At 50.3% G+C, this 15,072-nt stretch overlaps 2 protein-coding genes across 2 annotated transcripts in view; one reads left to right on the forward strand and one right to left on the reverse strand.

Moving 5' to 3' along the window:
• The window catches only part of ZER1 (zyg-11 related cell cycle regulator), a 253,222-nt gene extending 239,155 nt beyond the window's left edge, over window positions 1-14,067 (reverse strand). Inside the window, exon 1 of the mRNA XM_049774015.1 lies at window positions 14,058-14,067. The gene's annotated coding sequence lies outside the window, so the exon portion shown is untranslated. The remainder of the gene's footprint in view (window positions 1-14,057) is intronic.
• Window positions 1-15,072, forward strand: part of NUP188 (nucleoporin 188) — a 59,856-nt gene that overhangs the window by 37,843 nt on the left and 6,941 nt on the right. Inside the window, exons 21-30 of the mRNA XM_049773986.1 lie at window positions 3,078-3,198; window positions 3,312-3,378; window positions 4,900-5,028; window positions 5,212-5,351; window positions 7,352-7,458; window positions 12,135-12,341; window positions 12,412-12,581; window positions 13,372-13,441; window positions 13,676-13,743; window positions 14,186-14,381. Of these exons, the coding sequence (XP_049629943.1) occupies window positions 3,078-3,198; window positions 3,312-3,378; window positions 4,900-5,028; window positions 5,212-5,351; window positions 7,352-7,458; window positions 12,135-12,341; window positions 12,412-12,581; window positions 13,372-13,441; window positions 13,676-13,743; window positions 14,186-14,381 (1,275 nt within the window). The remainder of the gene's footprint in view (window positions 1-3,077; window positions 3,199-3,311; window positions 3,379-4,899; window positions 5,029-5,211; window positions 5,352-7,351; window positions 7,459-12,134; window positions 12,342-12,411; window positions 12,582-13,371; window positions 13,442-13,675; window positions 13,744-14,185; window positions 14,382-15,072) is intronic.

The following is a 15,072-nucleotide window of genomic DNA, read 5'->3' on the forward strand; positions in this document are numbered from 1 at the left end:
ATGTGTAGATTTATATACTTTTTAATTTTATTTTTGGTTTTTGGGCCACACTCAGAGGTACTCAGGGGTTACTCTTGGCTCTGCGCTCAGAAATTGCTCCTGGCAGGCTCAGGGGACCGTCTAGGATGCTGGGAATCAAACCAGGGTCTGTCCAGGGTTGGCCGCATGTAAGGCAAATGCCCTACCACTGTGCTATTGCTTCTGGTCCTGAAGACTCATATATTCTTGATATACTGTGACAGAGGAGAGGAGGGGAGAGGGTGTCCATCCTGTGCAACGCACACTTGTGTATTCTTTTCTTGGGGGTGAGGTCACACTGGCAGCGCTCAGGTTTACTCCTGGCTCTATGCTCAGAAATCGCTCCTGGCAGGCTCGGGGGACCATATGAAATGAGATGCCAGGATTCAAACCACCGTCCTTCTGCATGCAAGGCAAACGCCTTATTACCTCCATGCTATCTCTCCAGCCCCGACACTTGTGTATTCTTGACAGTCTGACTCTCAGTCTGCTTATGAGCCTTAACTGCATTTAAAAAGCTGGAGCTATGGGGCCGGCGAGGTGATGCTAGAGGCAAGCGCTAGCCAAGGAAGGACCCCGGTTCGATCTCCCGGCGTCCCATATGGTCCCCCCAAGCCAGGGGCAATTTCTGAGCGCTTAGACAGGAGTATACCCTGAGCATCAAACGGGTGTGGCCCGAAAAACCAAAAAAGAAAAAGCTGGAGCTATGGCATAGCAGGAGGCGCTTGCCTTCTGCACAGCTAACCCCAGTCCCATCTCTGGCATCCCATGTGGTCCTCTTGGCTTGCCAGGAATAACCCTTGAGTATCATTTTGTTTTTGTGACAAAACGAAAAAAAATGACAATCATAAGTATGCTAAGAATTTAAGAGCCACAAAATGAGGTTTCTGTTAATATTTAAGGTCAGCTGTCATATGGTTTGTTTTGCTCTATTCCCCAGGTTGAACATTTGCTGATGTTGTCACCTTGGGTAGGTCTAGATTTGCTCAGAAGTCCTAACACAGGAATGATTAGTCTTTCCTGCTTCCTTCCTACAGGAATCAGTGGATATGTGAAAAGTAGTTTTGTATATAGGACATACATCTAGAGGGGCCGGGCGGTGGCGCTGGAGGTAAGGTGCCTGCCTTGCCTGCGCTAGCCTAGGACGGACCGAGGTTCGATCCCCCGGCATCCCATATGGTCCCCCAAGAAGCCAGGAGCAATTTCTGAGCGCATAGCCAGGAGTAACCCCTGAGCGTCACAGGGTGTGGGCCAAAAACCAAAAAAAAAAAAAAAAAAAAAAAGGACATACATCTAGAAGTGCATGTGTCAACAAAGACTTTTAGATAAGGAAGCAGGATTGGCCAGAGAGATAGCAAGTAGCCTATCTAGGACAGATGGTGGTTCTAATTCCGGCATCCCATATGGTCCCCTGAGCCTGCCAGGAGCAAGAGCCAGGAGTAACTTCTGAGCACCACTGGGTGTGACCCAAAAATCAAAAAAAGAAAAAAGATAAGGGATCGGGGGCCAAAGCAGATAGGTTTGATGCCCCACATCCCATATTGTCCCTGAACATCTCCAGGATGATCCCTGAATACAGAACCATTACTGTACTGATTACTGTACTGATTACTGTAGTGTTACAGTTCTTAGGATGGGCTTGGATGGTGGTGGATGGATGGAGAGACCTTTCCCTGCCATACTAGGCCACGTGGCTCTGCAACCCCCTTCAGCTGACAGGTATCTGGGTTCAAGAGAGCAGCAGGTATAGAACTCACTCACAGGCAGGCTTCCAGAGAGATAACATCTTTATTGGCCCTGGTCTGTTGCCTATATCATAACCATTTAAGCACATGCCATTCTTTTTTTTTTTTTTGGTTTTTGGTTTTTGGGCCACACCTGGTGACGCTCACGAGTTACTCCTGGCTATGCGCTCAGAAGTCGCTCCTGGCTTGGGGGACCCTATGGGATGCCTGGGGATCGAACCGAGGTCTGTCCAAGGCTAGCGCAGGCAAGGCAGGCACCTTACCTATAGCGCCACCACCCGGCCCCGAACATGCTATTCTTAACTTGCCCTGCGTCTTAACTCAGCCATCTTTCCTCTGTGACCTCCAACCAGGCAAATTCCCTTGCCCTTCCAGTCAAATGCCTTATCTAACCTTCCCAAGACCCCTCCCATGAATGGGAGGGGTCTTGCAGGTAAGATCAAGTTACACAGGAAGAATGGGGGGATGGGGCCACAATTATCACTGAAAGTCAAAACAAAACCTAAAATGTAAAAGTAGGGGGCCAGAGCCATAGCACAATGGGTAGGACCTGGGTTTGTTCCCTGAAGGCATCCCATATGGTACCCTTTGCATGCCAGGAGTGATTTCGAAGTGCAGAGCCAGGAGTGATCCTGAACACCATTGGGGTTTGGCAAGAAAGGAAGGAAGGAGGGAGGGTTGGAGGTAGGAGAAAGACATAGGGTGCTCTAGAGACAGGCCAATGGGTAAAGGTGCTAGCCTTGAATGCAAAAAAAAAAAAAAGTAATATTAGTTGTTTAAAAAATTTTTTTCAAAAAAAAAAAAAATTTTTTTTCCTTCCCCTGTCCTGTGCTGTTGGGGAGGATGGAAGGGTACAGTTGTGTCCTGGGCCTTCAAACAGCAGAGCTGCCAGGACAGTAGCCAGGGGTTAAATCTGGTCCTTGCACTTGCAAGACAAGCTCTTTGAGCCCGAGTCCTCTCTGGCCCCAGGGCCCAAGGTTACAAATCAGGTCTCCTTTCTTGTCCTCGGTGGGGGGAGGGGGGCAAGAATCCTGGCTGGCTGCCTCCTCTGTTTCCCATCTCTGCCTTGGGGGGGGGGGGGATGGGGGATGGTCAGCCAACCATGAGGAGAGTCTCATCTTTTTAGTCTTGTTCTCTCTTCTGGACAAACCCACAGCTTGGACTCTTGGTGTGGAGTGAGAATGTTCTGATGCTGCTTTTTCCCTCCTGCGGGCTTAGGCTGGCGCAGATAGCTCTGTACCTGTGGTTTTTGGCACAACATTGGCACTGCTGGTAACTAAACTCTCAGAGCCCTCACAGCCGGGTTTCTTGTAGGGACAGCTGGGTAACACCCAGAGCCAAGGGCTGGTGCCTTGTGTCATGTTTGTGCTGAAGGAGATGCTGCCCAGCTACCACAAGTGGCGCTACAACTCCCATGGTGTGAGAGAGCAGATCGGTAAGGAGGCTGGCAAGAAGGGCTGAGAGCTCCTTTCTTCCTGGAGCCCTTGCTCCCACTCCCTGACCAGGGAGCATCGCGTGTGGCTGCATCTCTCCTGTCTTGCGTTCCAGGTTGCCTGGTCCTGGAGCTGATTCACGCGATACTGAACCTGTGCCCCGAGATGGACTTACACAACAGGTGGGGGTGATGGCTGCGTGTGCTATATGTACGTTTGCACCTCTGGCAATTTCTCTCTGAGAGTGCCCGGAGCTCAGTGATCTGGGGGCTCTGACTGACTTCAGACTAGACTAGACTTCTCTTCTTTTTCCTTTTGGGAGAGAGCAGCAGCAAGTGGAAGCTGGACTATTCTGCTTGGGTCGACTCGCATACCCACTGCTCACTTCCTGGTTATGCTGGAATTCGGGCATGTCCTGAGAAAAGCCCTTTAGAACCCACTTCCCAAGGGAGCTTCTTCATGTCTCTGTGTGTTGTTAGATTGCTCTGACTATTCTGTGACTTTCTTTTCAAGCCACTACATATAGGGGCCAGAGCCATAGTGCAACAAGGAAAGCACTTGACTTACACAGGGCCAACTGGGTTCTATCTGGGCTTTCCATATAGTCCCCTGAGCCCACCAGGAATGATTCCTAAGCGTAAAGCCAGGAATAACCACTTAGTATTCAGCGGTTAAAACAAACAAACACCAAGACACTACATTAATAGATTTGTGTTTTTTTCTGGATTTTGGGGCTACCACACAAAGCAAATGCCCAGTGCTTACTTCTGGCTCGGTGATCAGATATTATTCTGATGTGGCTGGATGCCAGGGATTGAAATGTAACTTCCCTCTAGTAGGGCTCTGGCCCCTATCTAGTTTGGTTATTTTTTGTTTTGTTTTGTTTTGGGGCCACACCCGGCGGTGCTCAGGGGTTATTCCTGGCTGTCTGCTCAGAAATAGCTCCTGGCAGGCACGGGGGACCATATGGGACACCGGGATTCGAACCAACCACCTTTGGTCCTGGATCGGCTGCTTGCAAGGCAAAAGCCACTGTGCTATCTCTCCGGGCCCTCTAGTTTGATTTTTTTCTTTTTTTTTTGGTTTTTGGGCCACACCCGGTGACGCTCAGGGGTTACTCCTGGCTATGCGCTCAGAAGTTGCTCCTGGCTTGGGGGACCATATGGGACACCGGGGGATCGAACCGCGGTCCATCCAAGGATAGCGCAGGCAAGGCAGGCACCTTACCTTTAGCGCCACCGCCCGGCCCCTCTAGTTTGATTTTAATGGTTCTTTACATTCCATAGTCTGGGCTATGGAATTTATTTTTTCTTATTTAATATTTTGATTTTTGGACCACACTCGGCAGTACTTGGGTTACTCCTGGGTCTGCACTCAAATTGTTCCTGGCAGGCTCAGGGGGCCATATAGGATGCCAGGGATCAAACCCAGATTCATCCTGGGTCGGCTGGCTACATGCAAAGCAAACACCCTACTGCCGTACTACCTGCTTTGGCCTGTGGAATTTAGAATGTCTGTCAGCCCTTACTTAACTCTGAGTTTCTGGGAGAAAGGAAAGTGCCCTAGTGTTTTCAGCTGTAAGATTCCCATACTGTGCTACGCATGCTCAGTTTATTGGATCTTGTCAGTGCTGTTAGACTGTTCTGACTACTCTTGACACCTCTGCCTGTGGGCTGCCTAACTTGGGTGTGTCTCTCTCCTAGTCACATCCCAAGCCTGCAGTCCCTGTGCATCTGCAGCCTGGCCTACACGGAAGCTGGCCAGACTGTCATCAACATCATGGGCATTGGGGTGGACACTATTGACATGGTGATGGGTGTGCAACACCGAAGGTAGGACTCTGTGCCCCCTCCCCATGGGCAGCCCCGAAGACAGCCCAGAGCAAACCTCGGGTGGTGGTGGTGGCAGGACTCTGCAGGAGCTCTTGGCTCTGGGCTTATGGTCAGGCTCTGATTCCGGAGGACAGCTCAGTTGTGACGCTGAATCTCAAGCAACTTTGGTCTTTGACACCCTAGTGATGGAGTGGACGGCCATGGGCAAGGCCAGCTGCTGATCAAGACGGTGAAGCTGGCGTTCTCTGTCACCAACAATGTCATTCGGCTGAAGCCTCCTTCCAATGTGGTGTCCCCACTCGAGCAGGCCCTCACCCAGCATGGTAGGTGGTCCCTCCCACTCCCGCCTTCCCAGTGAACCAGAAACCTATGGTGTTTCTCTGGCCAGTTATGTGAGGTCATTGGCATAGCTGCCTGTGCTTGGAAACAAGAGCCTCTCTCACCTCTGCTTCCTGTTGATGGCAGATAGCAGAGAGGAGGCGTCTTCAAGGTCTGAGAGGCCAGCTACAGTGGGGAACCTGAGGCCGGTCCCCCATCACCACTGAGTTACCTCTAAGTAGGGAGGCAGGTGTTTGCCCTGAGCACAGCTGGTTGTGCTCCCCAAACAAATGCACCACAAGAGCAAATGAAAGGGATGCATGTTGAGGGTCTTAAGCAACTCAGCAAGCTGGAATGATGTTTGCATATAGACACCCCAGCGACACTGTATGATCCCTGCTTACTGAGCTTTGGGAGTAGTCCTTGACTACTGCTGATGTGTGTGACTTAAAGACCCAAGAAGGTGATGTTTGTTTATTTTATTTATTTATTTATTTTTTGGTTTTTGGGCCACACCCAGCGGTGCTCAGGGGTTACTCCTGGCTGTCTGCTCAGAAATAGCTCCTGGCAGGCACGGGGGACCGTATGGGACACCGGGATTCGAACCAACTACCTTTGGTCCTGGATCGGCTGCTTGCAAGGCAAACGCTGATGTGCTATCTCTCCGGGCCCGTGATGTTTATTTTTGATTTGGGGGTCATACCCACTAGTGCTCAGGGGTTCCTCCTGGCTCTGCACTCCTGGTGATCTTGGGGAACCATGTGAGATGTGGGGGATTGAACTCAGGTGGGCTGTGTGCAAGGCAGGCATCCTATCTGCAATCTTACTGCTTCAGCCCCAAACAATGCATGTTTAAAGTTAGCCTTCCTCGTTTCGCCCTTAGCTCCCTGCTGTGTGACCTGGTAGCCAGCCACTTACAGCCAAGGGGCCGGGGACTCACATTACATTTCCTGCTTTATACCGGTGTCCTAGACGTTACACCTTGACTGGCTAGAAAATACTTGACTAAGTATGGGTAGTGACTCATTTCATCCCTTTCGAAACTTTTTTTCATCTTAAGGTCTCTGGGTTATATGTTTAGACCTACACCAGCTTTATTTATTTGGGATATTGATGATCCTTGCATTTCATTGCAGCATTTCAATTTCAGGTCATTTTTCAACTTACTTGCTAGAAGGAAAAATATCTTTTCTCCTCTTTACTAGATGAAATTGCTTTTATTCTGTGTGAGTGTGGGAGAGCCACATCCGGTAATGCCCAGAGGTCACTCCTGGCTCTCTGCTAGAAATGACTCCCAAGTGCTCGGGGGACCATATGGGATGTTGGGTTGGCTGTTGCAAGGCAAGTGCCCTCCCTGCTGTGCTCTTGCTCCAGCCCCAGGTTAAATTATTCACTCCCACATTCTGCCTCCCCTATGGACTGGCTGCTGGATCATTTACTGATTCACTCCGACCACATTCAGAGTTACTTGGAGGATGTTATGCTAGGGAGCAAACCCAGATTCCTGCATTTTGCATTTAAAGTATGTTTCCTTCCTGTCCCCTTAGCAATTTCTCAAAGCACTTAGTCCATGGCTGGAGTATGGCTACGTGGCAGAACTTGCATGAGTGTGCCCTTCGTGTGATCCCTGACATAGCACAAAAAAGAGAGAAGTGGGGCTCTGACAGGGAGATGCCCCAAAGGACTGGGGCAAATGTTGTTTTTTTTTTATTTTGAGGTCATATCTGGTGGTACCCAGGTTACTCTGAGCACTGCGCTAGAAATTATTCCTGGCAGGCTTGGGGAACCCTGTGGGATATCAGAGATTGAACCTGGGTCAGCCATGTGCAAGGCAAGTGCCCTTCCCACTATGCTATCACTTCAGCCCTGTGGTAGATGTTTCATGTACAGGAAACAAGGGTTCCTTGAGCACCACGGAGGGCCCCCAAACAGATATAAATTCAGAATGAGAGAAGTGCTTGATTGAGGCTTGCTCCTTCTCAAAATTATGCTATTGCTTCTTCAGGTGCCCACGGGAACAATCTCATTGCAGTCCTTGCCAAGTACATCTACCACAAGCATGATCCCGCCCTGCCTCGTCTGGCCATCCAGCTGCTCAAACGTCTGGCCACGGTAAGAGCCAGCAAAACCGTGCAGATCCCCAGGATGATGGTTTTGGGCTTTCACTTATTCCTGCTTCTCCCAGATGAAGCTGCTATCTTGGACATTTCTGATTTTTATTTTATTTGTGGGCCAGCACTTGGCAGTACTTGGTGGGGAGTTGCTACTTTTAACTTGATGCCTGGGTGGAGGGTTACTTCTCATGGTTCACAGGGACCATGATGTGCTGGCATTAAATCCAGGACTTATATTTGCAAAGCAAAACATTTATCCCCTGCCTTTCTTGGGTATCCAGCTGTTCTCTGGGTGCTCCTGGCTCTGTGCTCAGGGTTATTCTTAGCAGTGCTTGATGGCTCATAGTAGGCACCAGGCATTGAACCAGGTTTAACCTCTGACCCCTAGTAGAACATGTCCTCTTATTTTGCTTTTGGAGTCCTCTGGTGGTCCTTGGCTTACTCTTGACTCTTCACTCAAGAATTACTACCAGGGGCTGGAGCAATAGCACAGTGGTAGGGCATTTGCCTTGCATGCAGCTGACCCGTGTTTGCATCCCAGGTGGTCCCCCAAACCTGCCAGGATATCTGAGCACAGAGCCATGAGTAAGTCCTGAGCACTGCCAAGTGTTCCCCCCTAAAATAATAAAAGAATTACTACCAGTGGACTTGGTGGGGGGGGGGGGGGGCTGGATATGGTGCCAAGGATTGAACCCAAGTCCAATGCCTTCCCTGCTATCTCAGTTGCTCTGACTCCAGCTTGTGCTCTTAGTCCTCTGCACCATCTACATGGCCCCGTCTGACTTGGAGACACGCACATCCTCACATTGATGCACAAATTATGTGTTGAATAGCAGCCCTGGATGGGGCTGGATGGTGATGGGATGGAGAGGTGGGGGGTGAGGACTCTCTCTGCCCGCCCAGGTCACGCGTCTGCAACCCCCTTCAGCCAATGGGTCTGAGGGTTCAGGTTGTGGAAGAAGAATCACATCAGTCAGGTTTCAGGAGACATCAGCTTTATTCAAGGCCCTAGCCAACAGGTGTGGCTTCTCTCCTAACTTTTTGTGATGGATATCATCAGCCCTGCATCCAACCTTTCAGCCATCTCTCTCTCCTCCTGCTTCTCTCTTGTTGAATCTCTTCCAATCTCCTAATAAATCTCCCCCTGCCCCTGAGGCAAACCTTTTTATTAGCTACCCAAGACCCCTCCCAGAAATGGGCTGGTCTTACAAGCAGGTATGGTTACAAAGGAAGAATGGGGGATGAAGGTAACATTGTGTTTAGGAGTTTTATTTTTCCTGACTACAAACATATTCCATATCTATTGTAAGATTTTGAGATATTTTAAAACAATTCAGAGAATTTTTATTTCCTCATTTCAAGAGTTTCTGTGACCAGGCTAGCACTTACTGCTCTGATTCCTTTTTATTTTTATTTATACATTGAAGTGTCTATGGGGATTGATAGAGAAGTTTCCCTCTATGCACGGTCTGTGATGGGCTTTGTCATAATCTTTTTCTCTAGGCACATTGATTTCATTTATTTGGATTGGTTGTATAATGCATTCTTTTTTTGTTTGTTTTTTGTTTTGGGGCCATACCCAATGACGCTCAGGAGTTACTCCTGGCTATGCACTCAGAAATCACTCCTGGCTTGGGAGACTATATGGGATGTCAGGGGATCGAACCTGCGGTTGGCCCTAGGTTAACCAGGTGCAAGGCAAATACCCTCCCGCTTGCGCCACCACTCCAGCTCCTAAGACAGTGATGGCTAACCTTTTTGAGCCCGAGTGCCCAAAGTGCCACACAAAAACAAAAAATTTCCTCAAAAGTGCCAGCACATCAATTAAATCTTTGATAAGGTTGGGAATTCCACATGCACTCCTCTGATGACTCCAAGAGGCAGAGACCATGCAAAAGCAAGGGGTTTTATTTATGTCAACATATGCGGGGCTCCCAATGTGGCTTAGCATGAGCCAGAGGATGAGGGCCCAACCAGATTTAACAAGCCTTTATATAACTTTTCAGTGGAAAATTATAGTAGGGTAGTTGGGTGGTACACTTGACATTTGCTCAGTTACATTTTTGCAAGATTTAGATAACAGGTTATAAGTTTTGCAACAGTTAAAATGTCAAGGGCAAGTCCTTAGAATTTAGGAAGGGTGGGGTCCTCGTGAAGCTCAACAGTTAAAATATATCTTTTGGTCAAGGGCAAGGTTTTTAGGATTTAGAAAGGGGTGGGGGTCTAGGGCATTAAGGGCAAGTCCTCAGGAAGCTGCAGGGAAAAAATTTATTTTACCTTTCACTTTAATAACAAGATTTTAGTATCTAAAAATATGAGTAACGCGCTGCATATCTTAATTGCAGACCTTCCAGCGTGCCAGCTGCAAGGCCTTCCTGTGTCACCGCTGGCACCAGTGCCATAGTTTGCCATCGTGGCCCTAGGGCTTACTTTTAGCCACATATTTAGGGATCACTCCTTTTGGGCTCAAGGGAACATATGGAATGCCAGAGATTGAACCTAGGTGGGTTGCCTGTGATGTAAGTCCCCTATTTGCTGTACTATGGCTCAGGCCAGTGATGCACTATTTGTAATAGTGGGAAAAATTACCCAGGTAAATTAAAAATGCATTCTACAGGGGCTGGAGTGTGCTGCAAGCAGTAGGGTGTTTGCCTTACATGTGGCTAACCTAGGATGGACCGCCGATTCAATCCCCTGGCATCCCATGTGGTCCCCCAAGCCAGGAGCCATTTCTGAGCGCATATCCAGGAGTAACCCCTGAGCTGAGAGTCACCGGTGTGGCCCAGAAACAAACAAACAAACAAAAGAGTAATCCCTGAGCACTGCTGGGTGTGCCCCCCTCCCCCAATATATATGTACAGTGTTGCAGTTAACATTTGTTTGTTTTGGGCCTCATCTTTTTTTTTTTTTGGTTTTTGGGCCACATCCTGTGACACTCAGGGGGGATCGAACCGTGGTCTGTCCTAGGCTAGCGCAGGCAAGGCTGGCACCTTACCTCCAGCGCCACCGCCTGGCCCCTTTTTTTTTTTTTTTTTTTTTTTTTTGATTTTTTGGGCCATACCCATCTAATGCTCAGGGGTTACTCCTGGCTAAGTGCTCAGAAATTGCCCCTGGCTTGGGGGGACCATACGGGACACTGGGGGATTGAACCGCGGTCCTTCCTTGGCTAGCACTTGCAAGGTAGACACCTTGCCTCTAGCGCCACCTCGCCACCCCTGGCCTCATCTTTTTCTTTTTCTTTTTCTTTTTTTTTTTTTTTTTTTTTTTTTTTTTTTTTTTTTTTTTTTTGGTTTTTGGGCCACACCCGGCGGTGCTCAGGGGTTACTCCTGGCTGTCTGCTCAGAAATAGCTCCTGGCAGGCACGGGGGACCATATGGACACCGGGATTCGAACCAACCACCCTTGGTCCTGGATCGGCTGCTTGCAAGGCAAATGCTGCTGTGCTATCTCTCCGGGCCCTGGCCTCATCTTAAAACAAATTGGGTCCTTGCTTCTGGCTCTGCACTCAGGGATCAAGTTTGGCTGGGTTGGGTGACCACAGAGAGTACCAGGAGTCTAACCCAGGTTTAGGTGCAAGACTGCTCCCTACCTTCTGTATTATCTCTCTGGCCCCTGAGATTTGATTTGTATGTGTCCTTTCCAAATTGTCTTGCAGGAAAGATTAGCAATTTATGATACTATTGGTCTTTGCTATGATTTAATCTTTATTTGAGGGAGGGAGGGAAAAGAAAAAGAAGGGGAGAGAGAGAGAGGCATTTGGATCTCACTGATCTTTGTGGTGTTTGGGGAGCAGTGCTGGAGTGCTGGGTATTGAACCTTGTTCTCCTGTGTACAAGCATGCTTTTCCAGGGGCCTGAGTGACAGCACAGCGGTGGCACTTTTTGTTTTTTTTTGGTTATTGGGCCACAGCTGTGATGCTCAGAAGTTACTCCTAGCTATGCGCTCAGAAATCGCTTCTGGCTTGGGGGACCATATGGGACTCTGGGAATCGAACCACGTTTTGAACCACGGTTTGTCCTAGACTAGTGCAAGCAAGGCAGACGCCTTACCACTAGTGCCACCGCTCCGGCCCCAGGAGGCACTTTTATTGCACATGGCTGACTGGGGTTTGATTTCCAGCATTCTACATGGTCTTCTGAGCACTGCCAGAGTGATCCCTTAGATCAGAGTGAGGAGTAACCCCTGAGCATTTCCTGGTGTGACCTCTAAACAAAACCAAAACACCCTGATTCCTCTAGCCCTGTGTCCTTTTTTGTTTTGTTTTTGTTTTGGGCCATACCTGGTGGCACTCCTGGCTCTGTGCTCAGCAGTCACTCTTGGCAGGCTCAGGGGACCATATTATGGGTTACCAGGGATTGAACCCTTGTCAGCCAAGCCCAAGGTAAATACCCTCTCTGCTCTGCTATCTCTCTGACTCCTGTCCTATTTTGCTCCTGACAGGTTCGGGGGACCATTTGGGATGCCAAGGTTCATTCTGGGTCGCTACATGCAAGGCAAACCCCCTACCAATTTGCTATTGCTCTACACGTCCTCTCCCTCCTATACTCTTCCTTGGGTGCCATCACTATCCACTGTTCCTCATTGGGCAGTGTTAGCTTGTGGTCTCCTTGTGGCCCAGAGAGCTCTTGCTGCGTGTGTCTGGGAAGCAATGCTATCAGCCATGTCCCTCACCAGGTGGCCCCGATGTCGGTGTATGCCTGCCTAGGCAATGACGCCGCAGCCATTCGCGATGCCTTCCTGACGCGCCTCAAGAGCAAGATTGAGGACATGCGCATCAAAGTCATGATTTTGGAATTCCTCACAGTTGCTGTCGAGACACAGCCGGGCCTCATCGAACTGTTTCTCAACTTGGAGGTGAAGGACAGTGCTGACGGCTCAAAGGTAAAGGTGCTCCTGGGCTGGGGCATGGGGTGGGGTGCCCTCTGCCACGCTGACTCCTGCCTGCCCCCAGGAATTCAGCCTTGGCACTTGGAGCTGCCTGCACGTGGTACTGGAGCTGATTGACACTCAGCAGCAGGACCGCTACTGGTGCCCGCCCCTGCTGCACCGTGCCGCCATCTCCTTCCTGCATGCTCTGTGGCAGGACCGGCGCGATAGCGCCATGCTTGTCCTCAGAACCAAGTGAGCTCCCTCCTGAGATACTAGTCCTGGCTGGGTGATCACAAAGAATAGTCACGGAGCTCTGGCTCCGTGTGGGCATTTGACTCTTTACTTTTTGGGTCTAGTTTGGGTAACATGGCAGTGAGGCCAGAGCATGTGGTACTTATGGACTAGGTGACCAATTCCCCCTTTATATGCCTACCACCAGGAGCCATCTGTCCTAGAACGTGATGATGCCTTTTCCATGGGGTCCCTGGGTGCCTTCTGTTAACTCCTTCTTTTTGGTGAGGCTTGTTCAGTGCCACTGTTGTTGAGAAATGGTAGACGCCACTAAAGAGGGGCTTAGCCCCAGTCTGGGACCTGACAACCAGCCCCCAGTTATCTTTTGTTTGTTGTTGGTCCTTGTTTTGTTTTTGTTTTGTTTTGGGGCCAACCTGGCAACACTCTGACTCTACTTCTGGCTCTGCGCCTAGGAATCACTCAGGGCAGGTTTGGGGAACCCTAAGGGGTGCCGGAGATCAAACCCAGGTCGGCCACATGCCAGGCAAATGCCCTTCCCTCTGTGCTATTGCTCCCACTGCCTTCCTTGACCTTCAGCATCTGTGCCTTTGGGGAGGACAGTGAAATTTCTGTTAGTCACTTCCCTTAGTTGGGAGGCAGGTGTCATTTAGTTTTGGGAAATGGCTGCATTTCTATGGGACTAGGCGAGCTGGCTGTGGGTGTTGATGTGGAGCTTGTGGGCTCGAGAAGGGAGGAGAGGAGCAAACTGTGAGGGAACATGTCTTATACCCAGCACCAATGTCCCTTCCAGACCCAAGTTTTGGGAGAATCTCACCAGCCCACTATTTGGGACTCTTTCTCCTCCTTCAGAAACATCCGAGGTAAGCTGGTGGGTAGGGGGCAGTGCATGACCCACTGTGCCAGTGGTGAGCGAGTCAGCTTTCAGCATCGGGGTTCCATCCTCAGAGATTTTTCCCTGCTCTTGGGCTCAGGCTTTCCCTCATAGCCCAGGGGGCATGTGCCTTCCCGTTCCCACAGGTGGGGTCCCTCATGGAAAAGTCCCCTGGTGACCCATGTCTGCTTTGCTCCCCCACCCTACCACTTGGCCCCCACAGCCCAGTGTCCTGGAAACCTGTGCTCTCATCATGAAGATCATTTGCTTGGAACTTTACTATGTAGTTAAGTGAGTCCTTTGCCTTTTGGGGATTTTCATTCACACTTGAAGGCAGCAGGGGTGGAGGCGGAGGGGAAACGACAGGACCATGGCAGCCCACTGGCCTAGGACTGGGAACCAAGGCAGGGGTGACAGCCGGTGTGGAGCCATTTGTGGAGGCCACTGAGCATGTTCCTGGCCACTCCATTGATGGCGTTTATGATTGTCAGAGAGTTATTGGGACGCCAGCTCCGTGTGCTCGGGAGTTTTTGGAGGAGGAACCCTGGAACAGGCCTCACCTAGCCCATTATGTTGAGAGAGACGTAGGAGCCCCCCACAGTGGAGCGCCCCTGGAGCCACCTGCCTTTATGCCCATGTGAGGTCGCCTTTTCTGCCTCGGCCAGGGTCTGCGCCCATCACGGCCCAGGCTGCCTGCTGGGCCTCACCTGTCTCTCTCCCTCTGCCTCCCCAGGGGCTCGTTGGACCAGTCGCTCAAAGACACTCTGCTGAGATTCTCCCGTGAGGAGCGATTTACCTACTGGTCAGGCTACGTGCGGTCTTTGGCGGTGCACACGGCGCAGACGGAAGGCAGCAGCTGCGCCTTCTCCTTCGAGTACCAGATGCTCGTCTCGGCCTGGAGGATGCTGCTCATCATTGCCACCAGCCACGTAAGGCCCTGGGCTGAGGCGGGAGTTGGTGCGGGAGCCCCAGGTTTGACTCATAGGGTTGTCTGCGTGAGAAAGCCCAGCTAAAGCCTGTTGGGTGCGGTAAAGTCACCAGAGCTCCCGTGGCTATGTGTGCTTGTGGGGGGGCATTGGGACTCATCTCTAGTCTGCGGGGGTTCCCATGGGCCTTGTGCCCTGGGCCTTGCGGGCACCAGCTCCATATTTACCAACTAAAGCAGCTATTTCTCAAGAGGTTTCACATGTTCTGGAAACTACTTCTTGGCCTCCTGAGGGAAGGGACAGATCATTCTGTGCACCCGAGTTGGTGTTTTCAGTTAACACTGGGAAAAGTTTGCCAGTGGAAATTTTCTGTCTGGTTTGCAGTGCTCAGTATATTCCTGGTTTTATGCTCAGGAGTGACCCCAAGCAGTGTGTGTGTGTGGATCATGTGTGGTGCCAGGAATATGAGATCTTGCAAGCTGGTCACTCTTGGCTCTTCGCTCAGAAAATACTCTTGGCAGGCTCAGGGGACCATATGTAATACCAGGAATTGAACCCAGGTGGGCTGCGTGCAAGGCAAACACCCTGTCTGCTATGCTTTTTACTCCAGCCTCTCTGCCCCCCAAGATGTTTTGTTTTTGGCCATACCCAGTGGTGCTCCTTCCTGTTCTGCACTCAGGAATCACTCCTGGAG

This window comes from Suncus etruscus, chromosome 5 (genome assembly GCF_024139225.1).
Source record: "Suncus etruscus isolate mSunEtr1 chromosome 5, mSunEtr1.pri.cur, whole genome shotgun sequence".
Classification (NCBI taxonomy): Eukaryota; Metazoa; Chordata; class Mammalia; order Eulipotyphla; family Soricidae; genus Suncus; species Suncus etruscus.